Source organism: Capricornis sumatraensis, chromosome 2 (assembly GCF_032405125.1).
Source record: "Capricornis sumatraensis isolate serow.1 chromosome 2, serow.2, whole genome shotgun sequence".
Classification (NCBI taxonomy): Eukaryota; Metazoa; Chordata; class Mammalia; order Artiodactyla; family Bovidae; genus Capricornis; species Capricornis sumatraensis.
The window spans coordinates 192623392-192642962 of record NC_091070.1 but is presented as its reverse complement, the minus strand read 5'-3'; the positions used below and the strand labels follow the sequence as shown (position 1 = coordinate 192642962).

At 54.7% G+C, this 19571-nt stretch overlaps 1 protein-coding gene across 25 annotated transcripts in view; it reads right to left on the bottom strand.

The window, feature by feature from the left end:
* Positions 1-19571, bottom strand: part of SSBP3 (single stranded DNA binding protein 3) — a 165685-nt gene that overhangs the window by 8809 nt on the left and 137305 nt on the right. For 4 of the 25 annotated variants that reach the window (XM_068964209.1, XM_068964219.1, XM_068964224.1 and 1 more), the window contains 8 exons: positions 17762-17821; positions 13654-13720; positions 13461-13537; positions 4704-4768; positions 3991-4039; positions 3344-3379; positions 2768-2822; positions 1405-1475 (listed from right to left, as the gene is read on the bottom strand). In XM_068964209.1, the coding sequence (XP_068820310.1) occupies positions 1405-1475; positions 2768-2822; positions 3344-3379; positions 3991-4039; positions 4704-4768; positions 13461-13537; positions 13654-13720; positions 17762-17821 (480 nt within the window). Of the gene's footprint in view, positions 1-1404; positions 1476-2767; positions 2823-3343; positions 3380-3990; positions 4040-4703; positions 4793-13460; positions 13538-13653; positions 13721-17761; positions 17822-18677; positions 18759-19571 lie in introns of all 25 variants that reach the window. The other 21 variants (XM_068964206.1, XM_068964204.1, XM_068964207.1 and 18 more) reach the window with 17 other exon arrangements.

Here is a 19571-nt window from a genome sequence, read left to right as displayed (position 1 = left end):
TTGGGACACAGGGCTTTTGGTGCTAAAACCCAAATGGTTGGCCACCCTAGGGAGAGGCAGGGGTATGGGAGGTACTGGCTGCCTTGGAGAGACAGGGAGAGAAGGTGGTGGAGTGGCAGGTGAGGGCCACGGTTCCCACAGTTCTCAGTCATGGGATCTGGGTAAGGTTCGTCTTGGCAGGCCTACAACCCCCACCCAGAGGCTGCAACACACGCCGTGCCCAGCACTAAGCAGCCCACAATCAGGGCTGTGAGCACATGGGGTGATTCTGGAGTTACACCGGGAACGGAACCAGCAGAACCAGATGGAGCATCCTAAAGGCCAGAGCCAACCTTGGAGCCTCAAGCCCATGCTCTGGCTCCGCTGTCCTCGAACTACTGACGCGGTCACGCGGCAGCCTCCTTTCCACACCCTGAGCTCCCCCAGGGCAAGCCCAGCGGGATTCACCTTTCCTGCCTGGCCAGGAAGAGCTGCCAGACCAGCCCTGTCCTTAGGGAGCTCCCAGCCCGGAGAGGCAGACAGGCCACAGCTGCATGGTCCAGTATGGGAACACAAGAGGGGCCGGTGAGCAGGGACCGGGAAAGGTTTCTGTGTAAGGTTTCCGAGCTAAAGACCAGCAGGGCGGGAACACTGAGCCAGCAGGGCGGGAACACTGAGGGGCCGAGAAGGGAGGGAGTGGTTTCCAGATGAGGGAAGGGCGCGAGGAGAGGCAGAGAGGTTATAGGATGTGGCAGTCAGAGAGCTCCCAGAGGCACAGGGCAGGCAGGTACCTGGAGGCCTTGCCGCAAGCTCCACAGCCAAGTAAACAGCCCAGGGAGGGTGAGCTATCATCACCCAGGGGTACAGCCAGTCAGCTGAGCAGGGACTGGCCCAGACCACCACCACCCCCAGCCCCCCACAGCCTTGGTGCTCTTCCTTGCTCACCAACACCCTGTTCAGGCCAGTGGGGGTCCCCACAGTGAGGCTGGGCGCCAGGGGCAGTCCGCACAGTGAGGGTGGGCACCGGGGGCGGTCCGAACAGTGAGGCTTGGCGCTGGGCGGGGGGGCGGGGGGGGGTCCGCACGGTGAGGCTGGGCACCAGCAGGCATCCCAACAGCGAGGCTGGGCGCCAGGGGCGGTCCACATGGTGAGGCTGGGCACCAGCAGGGGTCCCCACAGTGAAGCTGGGCACCCTGCTCTGACCACAGGGGTGGGAATCACTCCACCCCCTTCTCTGCCACCCCCTGCCAGCTATAAAATGGGAACCAAGCTGCCCAAGAGTTAATCACTTTTCTGATGGTTTATTTTATTCATCTTTGGTAACAAATGGCTGAAATCAATTAAACTTGCTTTCCCCTCAGCTGATGAAGTTAATTATGATTTGTTATGGTATCTGATATGTAAATTATTAGAAAGCAGACTTACGTTGGACCGGCTGCCTCCAGGCGGCACCGGATTAATCATTGTGTAGATGTTGTCACTGGAATTTGTTGAATCTGTAGAACAGTGGAAACCCGCAAGTCGGGGTGATTAATTCATTGCTTAATTAAAACAAACTCATGGCACTTGAACTCATTCTTTTGTATTTTATCACCTAAAATTTCCTCTAAGTACCAGCATTTTCTGGCTAATTTGTATTTAATGAAGATTCACAAAGTTTTTAATCACAGAAAATTCAACTGTGAAAGCCACTCAACCCTGAAAGGAAGGATTCCAGGGTTCTGGACAGCAGTGTGGACACAGCAAAATCATCTCCGCCCCAAACCAAACGCGCTCCCCAGACGCTGCCTGGGACCACGCAGGCACAGCCCGACCACCACCTGTGCCCTCCCCGACCCCTGGCTGGCAGTTTTAATCACACTGGGGAAGAAGAGCACCACAGATGACCGAGGGGCCACCCTGCCAAGCTGATGGGGCAGGAGGGAGAGGCAGAGATGGGGCTGGAGACACAGTAACATATGGAGTGGGTTAATGTGACCCAGTCTGAATGTAGGTCATGCAGCTCATAAAAATGCAGCAGCAGAAAGAGGGAGCCGGAGGGGGAGCCTCACGGCCGCCGCCAGCCCCACCCTGCTGCCGAGCAGCCTTCCTGCCATGGGGAGCAGAGGAGCGGGTGGGAGGGACCCCTCTGTCTCCCCAGTTAGCCAGAAAAGTCTCCCGAGGAAATCAGCTAACATATTTATATCAGGAGCAGGCACCATACTTCTCGGGCAGAAATCCAACTACCTCTCACTTTTTATTTTGGGGGTGGGTAAAGATGGCATGCTGAATTCCTTCTAGTTGGTGGTACGCTATTCTTAGCTGGGAAAGAAACACAATTGTGATGCTGTATGTGTGTGAGTACACGTGCCCTCTTCTATTGAAGAAAAGGGGGAAAAGGGATCTCTGATACAGAGGACCGGAAACCAAGCTCTGGACACTCAGGAGGCCTCACTCTGCAGAGTCCTGGGCCCAGGAGGCCAGAGCCCCAAAGCCCCTTTCCAGTCATCTAGAGAAGTGACAATCAGGACAGGGTTCTCTCTGACCAGGGGAGTCAAGAGTAGCGAGACACCTCGTTCTTGGATCTCCTTGCTCTGCCCTGTCCTTCAACTGGAGTGAGGAGTGCCCCAGCTGAAGCCACAGGGTGGGCTGGCGGCATCAGGGTCTCCTGCCCACTAAATCCCTGATGCCAAGATGCCAGGTGGGGGGCGCACTGCTCAGGAAGAGTGGCCAGCCAACCCTGGCTCTGTACCAGGCCCCTTCAAGACTTCCTTCTTCTCCAGCGGCACCCGTCCCCCAGCCTTCTTACCTGCAGGACTAGGCATGATGGGTGTTCCTGGGGGGCCGCCACCACCAGGGGGTCCCTGGAGACAAGATTAAAAACTGATGTCGGAAACCCACGGTGATGACACATGGCGGGAGAGGCCACGAGCTCCAGCCACATCAGCAGTCCATGCTCACCCGGGGCCCAGCCCCACATTTAGCTCTCACTCAGCTGCCAGTGTCCACACAGAACCCAGGTGTTTAAGGCCTGGGAGAACCGGACTCCCTCCTTCTCTTCTTTAAACCAGGAGGCAGCTGCGGGCATGCCTGTGTGCTCACACACATGGAGCCCAGTGAAACTACAGGCCTGTGGTGGAAGCTGACTGGCCTCCTGGTCAGTCCCCTGGATGGAGGTCCCAACTCTGGGTCTTGTGTGGGGACTTCTGGGACACCAGAAGGTACAAACACCTGCATATTGACATTAGATGCTAGCACAGTTTGGAATCTGTGCTCATAACATGTCTTGAAAACAAAGAGACAAGGGACCCCCTGACCCTGATACTCTTGCACACGCAGTTACACACGACTAGACATGCAATGCCCCGAACCTGCACACACTCACCACGTAGGTACCGGGTGATGAGGAGGAGTATGGAATCTAGAAACAAGAAAGGGGTGAACCACGGGTCAGAGACACCTCCTCCAACAGGCAATGTGTGCTCTGCCTACCAAATCCTCTTGGGGACACAACCCCACTCTCGATGGGAAACACACTGAGCCACCTGGTGTCTCTAGGAGGGCCAAGGATGTGAGCAGAGTCCTGTTCCTCTACTGAACTGGTCCCAGAGCCTTGGCAGGGAACCTTGGGCACAGGAGACCCTCTAGTTCAAGGACAGGAAAGCGAGAGCTTAGCCCCACCCCCTGGCTTCCTGCCCTGGACTGTCTGCGCTGAGCCCCCTCCCAACTCCCTCCTCTGAGTGCTGAAGGCCGGCCCTGCCAACCAAGAGGAGGCCAGCAGGAGTGCCTGCATGGACAGGACTGAGCCCGGCTTCCAGCTCACACCCCAGCTCCTGCAGAGCCCGATGGGTCTAGCGTGGTACTCCCAAATCTCCCCCTACAGACAGGCTTCTCCTTGGAAGCATCAGGTGGAATTCTGCTGTATTCCACTCCCCATGACACCTCCAACCTGGGGACAGGAACCACCCTGCACCCTGGAACCTCACCCACCCCTAGCAAACAGAACCCCCCACCCCCAACCTGGGTACTCACTGAGTTAGCACTGTTAGGATTGGGCCAGGGTCTGCCAGCTCCCGGGCCCCTGAGAGAAGGAGAGAGAGATGAAAACAATGAAAAAGATGCTATAAATGCCAACATGGTAGTGCCAGCAGGGGCAGAACAAGAAGGCCAAAATCACCAACAGGAAGTCCTTCATACAGTCCTAGGACTGGGGTAAAAACATGTGCTTCCATGGGTAGAAACCTACAGACCCCTATACATTATACGCAAAATTTGTGAAGAACAGCATTTCCTCTGCAAGGGCATTTTCCTAAGAAGGACACAGATATTCACAGGGATCTACTAGCACACAAGTGCTACACCACTGAAGCACTCAACGAGCGGTTACAGGGCTCCAAACTTGAGCCCGCCACTTGCAGCTGGGGGAGCCTGGGCGAGTTACTTCACCTCTCTGTGCCTTAGTTACCCCATCTGACAACAGAGCATACTAAGCACTTCACAGGGTTATTATGAAGATGAGGTGAGTTAATCCATGAAGCAAGCTCAGACCTGTGCCTGGCATAGACAAGCCCTATATGGGGGTCTATGAGGTCTTATCACCAGTACGCTCAACATCCTCACTCTACTGATGAGGAGACTGAGGTCCAGAGAGGTGCCAGTGATTCCTGCGATCATGAGTCTCTTAGTGGGGACAGGGGGTAGGGACACCCATGGGCTCTGGGCTGCCAGCAGGGCTGTGGCCTTACATGTTAATCCCGGGCATGGCGGGGCCGAGGGAATTGGGTGGTGGTCTCATGCCGCTGCCGTAATTCTGCAACGATAACCAAGGGTCAGTCTATGAGAAGAAGAAGGGGCACCGGAGAGAGGAGAGGGAAAAACAAACAGAACATAAGGGAGAGGGTTAGTCTGTGAAAAGGATCTGATGAAAAAGTAATACATTCATTTAAAAAAAGAAAAAAAAGAGGGGTGGGAACCAGCTGAGAGGGTCACAATGGCAATCAGCACAGGCGGAAAGCCACAGCTTTGGGCGCATCTTCAGGGGCTTCAGGGTGGGTCTCTGGAGAGCATATGGTCGTCCAGCAAGGCGTTCATGATGCTGGTCGGCACCTGCCCGCAGGTCTCAGGCAGGAAAGGGGAACAGACTCAGCAAGAGGACCGGCTGGTGACCACCAGCCACCTTAGACACTCAGGGAGAACAAAATGCCAGCAGACCAGGGGCTGCATGTGGAGGGGAGGCTCGCATCTGAAAGGCCTGTCCAGGGGCTGTTCCCAAGCCTTGGTGTGGACAGACCCCAGCCTGCCCCAGGTCTTGGTTGCCCCTGATGCAGTCGCCTGATTCAACTGTCAGCATGTGGGGCCCTCAACAGGCACAGGACTGGAAGAGCAAGAAGAAAATGGTCTCTCTGCTCAAGGGAATCACTGTTCCATATAAGAACAGAATCTGCACAGAACTTGGTCCCAACTCACCTCGGCACAACCCATCACGGCAGTGGGATGGGTCAAAGCGAGTCTGGACCAGGCACTCAGGCCTGTCACCTGGCTCATCTCCTGACTCCACTCTCCCCAACTCCCCTCTTCCAGAGCTGTTTCCTTTGCAGGAATAAATATCTTGCTTCCCTTCTCTACCTGGCAGGTTACTACACATCCTCCAATACCCAGCTCAAACAGCACCTCCTCTGTGAGGCCCTCCCTGCTCATCCCGTGGGATTAACTGCTCCATCCTAGTCACTCCCACAGTGCCTTGTAACCTCGTCCCCCTGCACAGCCTACAGCACACTGGCTTATGATCGTGGTCACGTGCGCAGCTCTCCCACTGGACTGTGAGCCCCTTTGGAAGGTGGGAACCCTATCTTAATGATCGTCCTATCCCTCATCACTCCATGGGCACTGAATCATCAATGAAGGAATGAAGAAGTGCAGGAATAGAAAGTACAATGAGGCTGACTGCAGCCTGAGCTCCGCCTTTATAGTAGAATCTGAAAGTATCTGGCTGGGTGGAATTTTGATGGCAAAGGAACAGCCAGCATTAGCTGTTTTTTTTTTTTTTTTTTTTTTTACTGAGCATGTAACATACAACCTCTGGTTTGGACCTTGTAACAATACCGTGAGGCTTGTATTATTCCCATTTTATAGAAGAGAAGACTGAGGGTCTGGAGAGAAAAAGACTTGCTCAAGGTCACAGTCAGCTAATGCCTCCACTGGGGTTTAATCCTGGATCTAGGGTCTCAGGGTCTGCTCTCTACATCACACATCTGTGAAGGAGGGGATACAACAGGGGGCTCAAGAGCCAGAGCTGACAAACAGAGCCGCCTTCAGGCTGGTGGCGGGTTCTTCAGCCAGGGACCATCTTGGGGCCACCTCCTTGGCCTGGTCAGAGAGGGGCTTCTGAGTGTCCAGACAGGGTGTGCACAATGACAGCAGCAGCACCAGGCTGGCTGGCATGGAGCAAGGCCCAGAGTGCTTGGGTGGAGGAGCAGGGGAGGGCTTCTTAGGCAGCTGGCACGTATAGGGCCCGGCATCCCCTGCACCTGCTCAGAGCTGAGTCCTGGGGCCAGAAAACATGTGCCTGCCCTGGAGCACACCACAGCAGGATCTGCGGATGGCAGGGCCAGCCCATCCCTACAGATGATGCCATGGGTGGTGAGCAGAGCCTCGGATCTGAGGGCAGGACATGGGAGTGCTTGTCCCAGCTCAGCCTAACTCTTGGCAAAGCACCCAAATAACAATAAGGCTTCCTCCAAAGCCAGAATGTGCTACGGGCTTTGTTTCACCTACATATGACCAACAACCATCTCATTACTATCCCCGCTTTAAAGATTATGACACTCGGGCACAGAAGCAGAGTGACGGCCTCTTGTGCAGCGATCACCATGGCTTCAGTGTGCAATCCCTCTGCTGTGCTGCCTCGTCCATAAAATGGGGACAAAGAGCCCAGCCTTACAGGGTCATGAGAAGATCAAATGAAATGATGGCTCTGAAGAGCTCAGTCAGCCCTCAGAGATGTGTGCTGACGTGGGACGTTGGCAGAGAAAACACCAGAGCCCTGAATGCTGCCCTGAGCATCAGGTCTTTCAGGGCCCTTTCTTAGCCCATGTACGATCACTGAAGCCCCTGTCGACAATGCAGCCTGGCTCCCGCTGTTTCACAGCAGGAAGCTCATGGCCTCCCTGGGTAGCCCACTCTTCCACTGTGTCCAGCCCTGCCAGTCCCAAAGGCCTCCCAGACAGAGACCTCCTCCAGGGTGCAGCTGTGTCCTGCTCCTGCTCGTGCCCAGGAGAGTGGCTGCATGGAGGGGTGAGAGCAGAAGGCTGGCCCGGGGGCCGGCAGGAGCCCACACTGCAGCAGCAGAGTGGGGTGAGGAGAGGGTAAGTGGATGCTCGCTCCTGAAAGCCGTCTGGACACACAGCCCCTAAGGGGAGGCTCTGGATGCACTAGCTGCTGTGCTCAGCCAAGCCCTCAGCAACCAGCCCAACCACTGCCCAGGAGGGAGCAGGCTGCCAGCTCCTACTTCCTATAGAGGCCTAGATCCCGAGGGCCACTCACATGTCCCACTTCACAGTGACAAGCTAGAGGCCCAGGGAAGCTAAAGACTCGCCACCCAAGGCCATACAGTAAGTCAGGGCTGAAAGGCAGGTTTTGGAGGAAAGTTTCCAAATCAGAGACTTTAGCCTTTTCACAGAGGATGGGCGGGCTTAGAAGCATAGCTTCAGACTCAGTAGAAATAATCTCTCTTCTCCCAGAGCCCGCCTGCCCTTAGCACTGGGTTCGGAGGTGTGGTTGCTGCTGGACACTCCTCCTCCTCTGCCTTCAGCACCGCTCTGCAGGGATGAGGCAGCCGGAGACCTGGAGGAGTCTGGGGTGCAGCCATGGGGATGGCCACATCCATGGGTATGTGTCTGTCTGCCCACCTATCTTCCCACCCGGCTTCTTGTTCCAACCAGATTACCCCAGACCCTGGGCAGAGGGGTTGGACCCACTGTCAGGAACTCTATAAAGGGTCAGGCCCCGGCCTTTTGGTCTGAGTTCCGTGCTCTGGGCAGGGTGCACAGCCGTGCTGGAAGCACTCACAGCAGCAGGCGCTGCTTCTGCTTTCTGCAACCCTCGACACAGAGGCTCTTCTTGGTGCTGCCCGGTGCCTGAGAGAACAGTCTCTAGGACGGGCCTGTCAAGGTGAACTCCAGGCTGTCAGGCCATTTCCTGGGCGTTTGGACCTGCCCTCCACCCTCTCTAGTTACACAGAGCCTGGCCAGCCCCACTGGGAGGCCTCCACGGGGCCACCCCAGAAAGGGCCTCAAGGGACTCCACTCTCTCCTCACCAGCTGAGGGTGCTCTAGCCTGGTTTACAATCCTTCTGTCTCCTTCTGGGGTCTCTGCTCAGAGGCACTGACTTTAGACTGTCCTGGATCAGAGGGGAGATGCAGCTTCTCCCGGTGGAAAAGGTCTGTCTCTAGACGGTAGGTTATCAGAGGTTATCTGAATGTTCTCAAATGCCAGGATGGCAATCTGATTCCAGGCTGTGCTGACCCCACCTCACCAGGACTACCAGAAGCGTTGAAAGTGGCCCCGTGGGGTCTGGGTGCCACACATTGCCGCAGGAGCCTGCAGAGCTCTGGCAGTTTCTGCGTCATCCTAACAGGATTCACTTTTGAAAAATTCAGCCGGAAGTTCTCGCCAGACACAGGCATAGGAATAAATCTTTGAAGAGAAAATACAATTAAGTGGAAACACTACCTCCTTTTCGGCACTGGCTGTTTCAGGAAACCAGAGTAAAATCTGCCCAAGACACTGAGGGCAAAGGGCAGGCGGACGCCTAGTTTCCTGGTTCCTTTGTAACATTTAGGCTAAAATGCAACACAACCTCAAAAAGTACCATGTTACTCTGTTTGGTTTTGTAGCCCTAAGCCCACACTGTACCTATTCTTTGTTCAGAAAGTTCTAGAGCGGTTCCACTATTCGCAATCTTATCCCCCACTTGGAACAACAGGCTGAAGGTTTCCCAGCTTTGTGTCCAGTCTCAGCAAGTGTATGCAGTGGGGCTTACTAAAGACTGCCTAAAGGGGCTTGGTCGCCTTTCTTAGCCCAGGCACGGCAAGACAGGGCTCCCTCTCTGAACCCAGGTTCCAGGGAAGCAATGGGATCCGTGGGGCGCCTCGTGGAGCCTTGCGCTCTGGTCCGTGTCTCACAGCCCCATGATGAGTCCCATGAGGTCCTCACCCGGCCGCCCATTCTGCAGACGAGGGACCAGAGGCCCCAAGAGCCTGAGCCGCAGCCGGGACCATGTTTTCCAACACTAGGCTCTGAGCTCATCCCTCTCCTGTCTACTCCCCTGGAGCACCCTCAGGGGATAGTGAGAGAGAGGACTTGGGGGATGGGTCTTGTCCTCTGCCCAACTGCATCCTGGGGGTCCAAAACTTCCAGGCTTCATGATACCCACTCCTTGGCTGACCCCAGAACCTGCAATCCACTTTATACCCCAATCTTGCCCAGGTCCAGGCTCACTCAAGGCCAGGCCTTTCTGCCCCCAGTGAGGGGTCAGGGATGACATCTGGGTTGCTCTGAGGGAGGTTTGGCTCTCGGATTTAATACTGCACCCTACCCAGTGGGGCACGAGAGATATGGGAAAAGCGAAAGTGAAAGTCGCTCAGTCGTGTCCAACTCTTTGCAACCCCATGGACTATACAGTCCATGGAATTCTCCAGGCCAGAATACTGGAGTGGGTAGCATTTCCCTTCTCCAGGGGATCTTCCCAACCCAAGGATCAAACCCAGGTCTCCCACATTGTAGGCAGATCCTTTACCAGCTAAGCCACAAGGGAAGCACAGGAATACTGTAGTGGGCAGCCTATCCTTTTTCCAGGAGATCTTCCCAACCCAGGAATTGAACCGGGGTCTCCTGCATTGCAGGTGGATTCTTTACCAACGGAGCTATCAGGGAAGCCTGATATGGGAAAAGAAGGAAACAAAAACACTAACTAGAAAAGATACACGTGGACTTCCCTTGTGGTCCACCAGTTCAGAATCCACCTGTCAATGCAGGGGACATAGGTTTGATCCCTGGTCTGGGAAGATCCCACGTGCTGCAGAGCAACCAAGCCTGTGCACCTGAGCTCCAGAGCCAGTGAGGCACAAGGACTGGCGGCAGCTCCTGAAGCCTGCACCCCCGAGAACCTGTGCTCCACAACAAGAGAAGTCATCGCAACGAGATGCCCAAGCACTACAGCTAGAGAGGAGCCCCCGCTCGCCACAACTAGAGAAAGCCTGCACAGCAGTGAAGACCCAGCTCAGCCAAAAGTAAACACAGATGAGGAAAGAAAGATATATGCACCCCTATGTTCACTGCAGCACTTTTCTAAAAACAATAACCAAGATATGGAAGCAACATAAGTATCCAACAACGAATGAATAGATAAAGACGTGGTACACACACACACAGAAATATCCCTCAGAAACAAAAAGGATGAAACCTTGCCATCTGTGACAATATGGATGGACACCGACTGCAATATGCTAAGTGAAGTAAGTCTGATAAAGAAAAACATGGTTTCACTCATATGTGGACTCTAAAAACCAAAACAAATGAATAAAAATCACAAAGCAGAAAACAGTTATCGGCACAGAGAACAAACAGGTGGTTGCCAGAGGGGAGGAGAGTGGGGGTGAAGGAGACTAAGAGGTAGAAACATCCAGGTGCAAAATAAGCTGAGTCATGGGAATGCTGTGTCCAGTGTGAGGAACACAGCCCAGAGCTATGTAATATCTTTGCGTGGGGACACATCACAGGAACTACGCCTACTGTGATCAGTTTTGAAATGTGCAGAAATACTGAATCACTAAGTTGTGTCAAGGAACTAACAGTGTTGTAGGTCAATTACACTTCAAAAATGAACTCATAGAAAGAGAGATCAGACTTGTGGTTACCGGAGGGCGGCAGGCTGCGAGGAGGGAGAACGGGATGAAGAAAGTCAACAGGCACAAACTCCCAAGATAAACAAATAAGTACTAGACATGTAATGTACAACATCAAAAATGTAACTAACACTGCGGTATGTTATACACAAGTGTTGTTAAGAGAGTAAATCTTAAAAGTTCTCATCACAAGAAAAAAATTTTTTTTCAATCTCCTTAACTCTGTATCTATTTGAGATGATGGATGCTCACTAAACTTATCGTGGTAATCATTCTGTGATATACGTCAAGTCACTATACTGTACACCTTAAACTTATACAGTGCTGTATGTCAGTTATATCTCCATAAAACCGGGGGGTGGGGGGGAGAAAACAGGAGAGATGTTTTCAGAGACCCTGAGGTTGGTGGGGTGAGGACGGCCAGCTGGCCTCAGTCCTGAGCTTGCTTCTCCTATCCCTCTGGGTACCAGTCTCTGAGCCCATAAGAGTTCCACCCCTGTATCCTGCCCAGTGAGGCCAGGAGGGCCCCTTTCAGCAAGACCCCAGGCTGCAGGAGCCCCACCTCTTTAAACATGTCACAGGAGTGTGCCAGACTCCTGGTCAGGGACACGGACACACCGAGACTCCTGCTGAGTCAGGAGGAAGTCCTAGACTTCTGGAACACTCTGGTCTCGGGCCGTCTGATAACATCCATTCCCAGCTTCTGGAACCTCAGTATTACTACAGGCTTAACAAGTGTTAATGGCCTTTGCCAGAAAAAATATAAAAGAAACACAAAGCGATCACCCAGCCCAAGCAGATTGAGTCCTCAACACTGGTTTTAAGCCCCCCTAGTTGGAAAACCCAAGCTACTTCCTAAGAGGCTACACGGTGCCAAACCTCACACCAAGAACTCGTGCCTCCTCCTATCAGCAACCCTACAAGGCAGTCCTGGTCTCCGTCCCACTTTACAGATGCAGCTGATGAGTCTCCAGGAATCAGCGGGGCAAGGGGTGGAGTACACTGTCCTCTTGCATCCCCAAGACCTCCCCAAGGACATCCTGAAAGTCCAAGGCCACTGCTGATTTGCACACCAAGAGGATCTAGTGTGCGCGGCTGAGGAATCTGAAGTTTCTGACTCAGGACAAGAAGGCTGGGCTTTCAGACCCTGCTGCCCTCCCACGGGTTCCTGTGGAGGTCGGCTCCAGCAGGCCTCCTGGCAGGAAGGGGCCACTCCGGTGGCTTAAAAGGAGCTGGTGAAAACACAAGCTTTGGGGGATTTGAGGAAAGAAAAGAAAACAAAAAAACCGGAGCTGTAACCGGTGTGGGCTTGCTTCCTTTCAGGATTATGGGGCCATCGAAAGACAAGGACCTCCTTAAAAATCTTTCAACACCACAGATGTTACAGCCATCACCGGGAAGAAAGCAGCGGCTGGGTGTGCTGTAAATACAATTCCGGGCAGAGTGGAGGACTGTGGGGTGTGGCAGAAACCTCTTCCTACAAAAGGGAGGCAGGCACGCATGAGTGGGGGCACAACCCCACTGCCAGGGAACCAGAAACCTGTGCAGGGGCCCAGAGAATCCAAATACCCAGAGCAGAAGGGAGACAGACCAGCAGGCCTCCAGGCAGGGCAGAAGAGAAGGGAAGCAACACCCCAGAACAGGCCCTCCTGCTCTCTCTCTGAAACACCCGTCTCCTTATTCAGACTCTGGCTTTCGAGGGGCAGACTCCAGAGAATTCCCAAGGAGGGCAGAACACAGCAAATTCTCTGCCACAGCTTCCGCAGGACCCAGAGCCAGACTTAAATACTCAGAAGAGTGGGAGCCAATGGTGAGGAGGTTCTAGAACAGGAATGGCCTGTCAGACCCCTGCCCGATGGTTCCATGGGCCCGGGGACCGGAGGGTATGCAGCTGGGTCACAAGGAGCGACCACTGAGGTGTTGTGAAGGGACAGACAGGGCACTAGATAATTTCTTCCAGAGGTTTCTAAACTGTCCTTCTTGGCAACAGAACCCCTCCGGGCACAAGCAAGCTCAGGCAGGAGCCTGAGATACGAACATGGCAAGAGCTCTGGGTTGAACTGCACTGCGGCCCTGGCCTCCTCTCAGCTGAGAGGGGTACCACTGAGAACCATGGCCAGACTCACACCTCCCGCGCTGGACAGGTGGGGACACCGGGGCCTGCTGGGCCCACCAAGGTCAAAGTGATCCATCTAAAATCAGACAAACGGTGAGCTGCAGACAGAATAATGTAACATCCTGCCTTGGGTGACCACTGAGCCAGCTCAGGTCCACCCGCTCAGGGTGGGAGGAAGCTCTGGGGACCCACAATGCTGTTTAGGCACACAGACCCCTGCCTTTCAAATTCCTCAAGTCCTTCCCATGGAAGGCTCCCAGGTGCCCCTCCTCCCCAGCTCCATGGGAGGGGGGTCCCCCTCAACTCTGCTGGGGGGCTGCCCATCTACGGGCAGAAAGGGCCGCCGGGGCGTCAGTCATGCCCTCTCCTCTCATCCTTACGAGCTATGAGATGTGGAAAGACAGACAGACTAGGAAGGAGGAGAGAAGGCGGGTGCATACAGATGGCTAGCGAGATGGACAGACAGACTGGCGGCTGGTTACCTGTGGGCCGGGCCCCATGGGCCCCATTCCTCGAGGAGGGTTCATTCTCTGCATTGATCCTCCCATGTTGGGGTGACCTGTGTGACAGAGGTGGGGAGAGCCTGAGTGGCAGGAAAGAGAGGCAGACCGTGGGGGAGGAAGGGGCCTCTCCCAACGCCCCCATCCACCCAGCCGCCCACCCTGCGCCCTCTACCTTGTTGTCGGGTGGGATCCATGGAATTGGGCAGCAGTGGCTGCGTCCCAGGAACTCCTCCCGGAGGCTGAAAGAGATGTAGACACAGCTGAGTGCTGCTCCCCGCAGTGGGGGCCCAGGGGGGTGCACCTGCCTGCCCCATCTCCCCACCTGACCATCAGGGCCACTCAGGGTCTCCCTGAGACTGCTCCTGCTGCCCGACGGCGGGGCGGTCCCCCAGGGGGCAGGCAGCTCCAGCTGGAGCTATGGAAAACTGCAGCAGGCGCAGCTGAGCATGGGGGCTCCATCTGTGACAGTCCTCACGGGCCTGCATATCTGCCGGGGCCGAGTGACACTCCAGCATCACCGCCCACCACACCCCCCTCAGCGGCAGCACTGCCCCTCCCTTCTACCACCCAAACTCTAGTCTGTGCAGTCTAGGTCAAACACTAAATTGCAAATAGGGGATGAACAAGGAGATTTTGATGGGGAGCTGAGGTCCCGAGGTCTGACAGCCCGGCAGGCAGGGCCAGGAAGAACACCCAGGATTCCTGACTCCTTCCCGCACATGAAAGGCCACCTTCCAACCCCAGGGGTGGAGGAGGCCTCTGGGAGAGGGTGAGCAGGATGTTGGGTGAGAACCCGTCCCCCGCAAAGCCTGGTGCACGTGGTGGGTGCTCGTGTGATCTCTAGAGATGAGGGGGGCCAGGGGGTTCCTGAGTTAACACTTAGCACACTCGCTATGAAAACCCCGTCAAAGATCTTTGAGACGGAAGTTCTCCTACTGCAATATGAAGCAAGAGAAAAGCAGAACTGGGGAGGGTGCGGGGGGTGGGCAGGAACCCCATGCCTTAGGACTCATTACAGGCGTCGGGTTGGGGAGGAAAGCCTTTGTGAAAGTGCGGTCCCTGTGTCAGCGTCCCCCAGCCCCAACTGCACTGTGGGATTGGTGGGGGGCTATCGGCCCAACAGGGAATTCCCAACCAGTTTTGGAAGGAGGTGGTGGGAAACAGGGACAACCTCTCACAGTTCACCTTCAGAATAAATAAGGTGTGTGTGCGTGTGTCTGGGGAGAGGGAGGCGTACGGGAGGGCCACGTCAGCCTGGGGGCACTTGCTATTAGGAAGTGGCACTCCATACCTGCCATTCCATCTGCCCGGGGCTTTGGATGGTCTCTCTATCTGGCCCTGGGTGTTAGCTGTTCTGACCTCTTGCTTTCTCCCAGCTCTGCTGCCTCTACCGAGTTCCCAAGCTCTGAATCACTGGGCTGGCTAGTGTCTGCCCACTTGGGGGTTTGGGATATTTCTGAAGCCTGGTTACAGGACTCTGAGAGGACGCAGGAAGGCCTGCCATTGAAGCTGTCCGGTTTGGGGGCTCCTGGGGTGCTGAGGTGCCGGGAGGTCTTGGTAAGCCGCCACCTAACTCTGGTGGAGTGGCCATGGGGATCAGAAAACTGCTTCCTGTCCAGGTAGACCAGTGCTGACTATCAGTTCAGGCCGGAAGCTCTTTCTTGGGCTCCCCTAACCCTGCTGTGTATCAAGACTCAGGAGCAGGGCAGGGCTGCCCAGAGGCCCAGACAGGACTCGCAGTCACTTTTCTCACTGGAGTGACCCTGAGATGAGCACTGCCTCTGCCAGGGCAGTAAGGTGTGTAGTGGCAAAGTTAAAGGGTCTTTGTTGTAGCAGCCAAAGCCCCAAGGTGTGAGAAAGAAGAAGAATGGCTCATTGTACATGGGACTGCAAGTGCCTGCCGTGCACACATCCTCAGGCCTGCTGGGCAGAGAGATGCTCTGGGGCTGTTCCACGGGTTCCTGGAAGTTGGCCCGTGCCTCGCCTCCAGCACGGTGGGGTGGGTGCAGCAAGTGTCCGCCCAGGGGCCGGACGAAGTCCAGCAGCATCTGCTAGTCACTCGGCTGCGTGCCCAAGTTAGCGGGCTGGGTGGGGCAGGGGCTCCACTGGGGTGTGATGCGAGGGCTGCCCGACAACCCCTGATTCTATCCCTCTTCTCCTAAACCCTGCTGAAACCCACTGTTCGCCATCCACACAGCTATCCTTGCTTGAAACACAGCAATGCTCTCTGTACAAGGCACCAAACCCCTACCCAGGGAGGCAGGTGGAGGATGACCTTGCAAGACTTTTAAGTAGAAAGAGTTAGTCACTCAGTCGTTTTTGCAACCCCATGAACTGTGGTCTGCCAGGCTCCTCCCTGTCCATGGGGTTTCCCAGGCAAGGATACTGGAGTGGGTTTAGTTGCCATTTCCTTCTCCAGGGGACCTTCCTGACCCAGGGATCAAACCCAGACCAAAGTCAATGATCCTTAGCTCCTGGTCTCCCTAAGGGCCCTTCCATCACCCTAACCCAGAAGATCACGCAAGCGTGAGCTGCTTCTTCCTCCTCCTGCCCTGAGGAAGGCTGAGCTAACTCAGGTGCCACAGAGGCTCCTGTGGAACCAGCAGCCCCATGCTCAGGGGCGATTCCTGGAAGAGACACATCCCTGCCTGGAGGACAAAAATTCTTGAGTCCACAGGAAACTGGAAATCTGGATAGATTTCCAATGGAGGGTGGTGGGGAGGTTAGCCTGATTGATCTGTAATGCGAGGTACAGATGATGGATTTATTCTCCATTTGCTCTCTCGGGCACTTCCTCATACTTAATTGATAAATAGAAACAAACATGTTTCCTTTCGCGTCCCTTAATTGCTGGAGGAAGGACCACAACTATGATAAGGAAGCATCTATTCTCTCCTGGGGGCAGGAGGGCGCAGTTCGGGCTAAGGAGAACCTTGGATGGGCAGGAGGAAGAGCTGCTGCTGGGGCCCTGGCATGTGAGGCCAGAGGAGGTCCACTTAATGACCCGTTAAAAACAAAGACAGGGGCAACACGTTTACAACTATGAAAACTAACTGAACCAGGGCAGCTGGAGACCAACATGAACGCAGCTCACTGGGACACATAAGGAAATCACTGCCCCACTATGACCCTGTTTCCTCATCTGTGACATATCCTGGGCTCCCTCTTTGCTCAAAAAGCTGGGCCTCTAATTCTTGTTGAAGTTTTTCTCCTTCATGTCAGAGAAAATAGGAAAGAAAAGATTTTTGGAGGAAAAAAAAATAAGTGGAAACTGGCAGGCTATTTAACTTTAAAACTGGAGTCCCCTGGTTATGAGCATCTCTCCAAAGTCCTCGTATATCTCACTAAGGGAGCTTTCTTAAGAACAAAAGGAGTCCATTCAGGCAACGTCAATCTAGCTGGTGACTGACCTCCCAGCTCCAAAGGCAACAAGGGCTGGAGGTCCTGGCGTTGCTGTCAGACTTCCCGATGGGCTTCTGCCAGGTCACTCTAAGAATTATGTATACAGAAATACTGGGGCACGTAATCAAATTTCCCTGATGTTTCTTTAAAGTTTCTTCAAAGCCTGTCTACCCTGAAAAGAAGATACCCATCTTCACTTCAGCAGTTCTCCGCCTGCCCTTGGATGGGCTGAACCACGGAAGGCAGCTGGGGACCAGTTTCTCCAGACCACCCAGAACTGCCAACCCTAATGGGGCAGCATAAGGCACACAACCCCAGGCTGAAAAGCCCTCCCCACAAGTAGACCACTGTTCTAAGTACATGAATAAATCCTTTCTTGTTTTGAGCTGGGAAGCAAGCAGACATTGCATAAAAACGCACAAATGTCCTGCTCGCTGCATCCAGGCTCCTGATCGAAGCATTCCTATGGGCCCTTTCTCCCCTTAATAGCAGGATTATATTTACCAGCCTTCTCACAAGCTTCCAGGGTAAAAACTGTACGTTGTCAATTAACTTCATTAAGGAGGAAAACCCTTTTCCAAGAAAGGGCCGGCAGGGAGGAGCTGAGGCATTACCACCTTCTTTTAGAAGCGCAAAAACCCTGCACTCACACCCTGCTGCCCACAGCCCACTGGGAGAGGCAGGTATGATGCTGGGAGAGGCTGCGTGGAGCGCTGAAGAGAAAACACAGTCCTCTCCGGGGACCTGCTTATAAGCTGCCTCCCACGCTAGTTAAAACTGTCCCTCCACCTCCCAACCCTCCTGCAGATTCTGAGTCCAAGTCCAGCTGGGGTCAAGGGTGGCCGAGCGAGGGGAGAGAACACGAGAAGGTACAGTACCTGGTTTCCCATTCTGATCGGGGGCCGGGGGCCGCCTGCGTATCGCGGTGACATAAAAGGCTGCAATTACAGGGCGTTAGTTCAGTGACAGCCCACAGTACGGAACGGTGACAGACACAAGCGCACGCCACTCCACAAAGTCCAGTCTTGTTACAACTAGTGATCTTTTAAACTGTCTTCCCCCCGGCGGCCTTGTCCCTTTGGGCGGAGGCGCACCGTGCATCTGCTGAGAGCTCTATTCTGGGTGCCGGGGCAGCAGCTGGGGCTTGGCACAGTACATGGAGGAGCAGTCCCACCAGTGCAGGGCGAAGGCGAGACCTCTGCTGTAGGTAAGGGCAGGTGGAAGAATCCAAGGGGACTTGTACAGGCAATTTTCCAGTGTGTAGACAAAGCTGGACGTGCCCTCACACGCACTCACACGACACCGACAAAGGGGGCAAGGAAGGGGAGCAGGGAGAAGGGGGAGGAGATACACAAGGCCAACAGTGAGGGGACAGCGGGCGCCCTAACTCGATGCAGGGGAATGGGCAGAAAAGCTTTCTCAGCAGCGAAGAGTGCACACGGAGAAGGCGAGGGATGCAGCTTCGGTTACAAACAATGGTTAACCAAACTCAAAAACCAAACCAAAAGTGAGAGAGGAAAAGACAAAAACGCAGAGGCCGCTGACAAGGTCACAGAAACAGTTCTCGTTTTCTTTTGGTTTCATATCCAAGCAGGGTGTGATGTCCAAGGAGTGAAGACTATCTTTAGGGGGGGAAAAAGATATATTTTGGGAGGAGGGGGAATCTCCTTGGTCAGGAAATCCTCAAAGGCAGTGGCGAGAGCACGTTTTGATTTTTGTTTTTCCTCTGCTGGCTCTGTCCTCCTGGTGCCCCGCGCCCCCCGGCCGGCGGGCGGGCGGGCCACAGTGCGTTACCTGACTGTGGGGTCCCATCATGCTGCTGGGATTGTGAGGTGGAGGCTGTGCGTGCGGCGAGGGCTGTGACCCCGGAGGACCCTGTGAGGCCAGACAGTAGAGGCAGGTTATAGATCACAGCACATGGAGGAGCGCAGGAGAAGCTTAAAAGAACAAAAATTAAACCAAAAACGAAGGGCGGGCGGCGTGCGGGCGGCAGGCTCTGGCTGGCGGGGAGGTGCGAGCTGCTGCTTGGGTCGCCGGCTCAACGGTGTAAAAGGGCGGGCAGGAGGGAGAGAAGCTGATAAACACACTCAGGGGGATTTCCAGGCACGACAAATAAAATCAAGCTCCTTTGTGGAAGCACGCAGGAGAAGACCGGCATGGTCTGCCGTTAGAGCGGAGTTTGCCATGTTAAATACGTTGGTTGAGACAGGCTCAGGGCGCGCAGTGTGTGTGCGTGCTTAGTCGCTCAGTCATGTCCGACTCTTTGCAATCCCATGGACTGTAGCCCGCCAGGCTCCTCTGTCCACGGGGATTCTCCAGGCAAGAATACTGGAGTGGGTTGCCATGTCCTCCTCCAGAGGATCTTCCTAACCCAGAGATCGAACCTGAATCTCCTGCATTGCAGGTGGATTCTTGACCGCTGAGCCACCAGGGAAGCCCCAGGGCTTGCAGAAACTGACCTACCCTGAAGGGTGCCCACATGCCACTTCCTGGGCCAGGGCCAGGCAAGGATGAGGCAATCAGTCTACTGAGGGGAGGGGGCTCTGATGGATGAATGGGAACAGACAGGAAGAGTGAGGTGGTGCCAGAGGCTGAATACTTGGGGGACAAGAGGAAGAGACCGTCACCGAGTGACTACTCAGAGCACTTCATCAACACACCTTCACTTGAAACTGGCCCCAGGAAGTG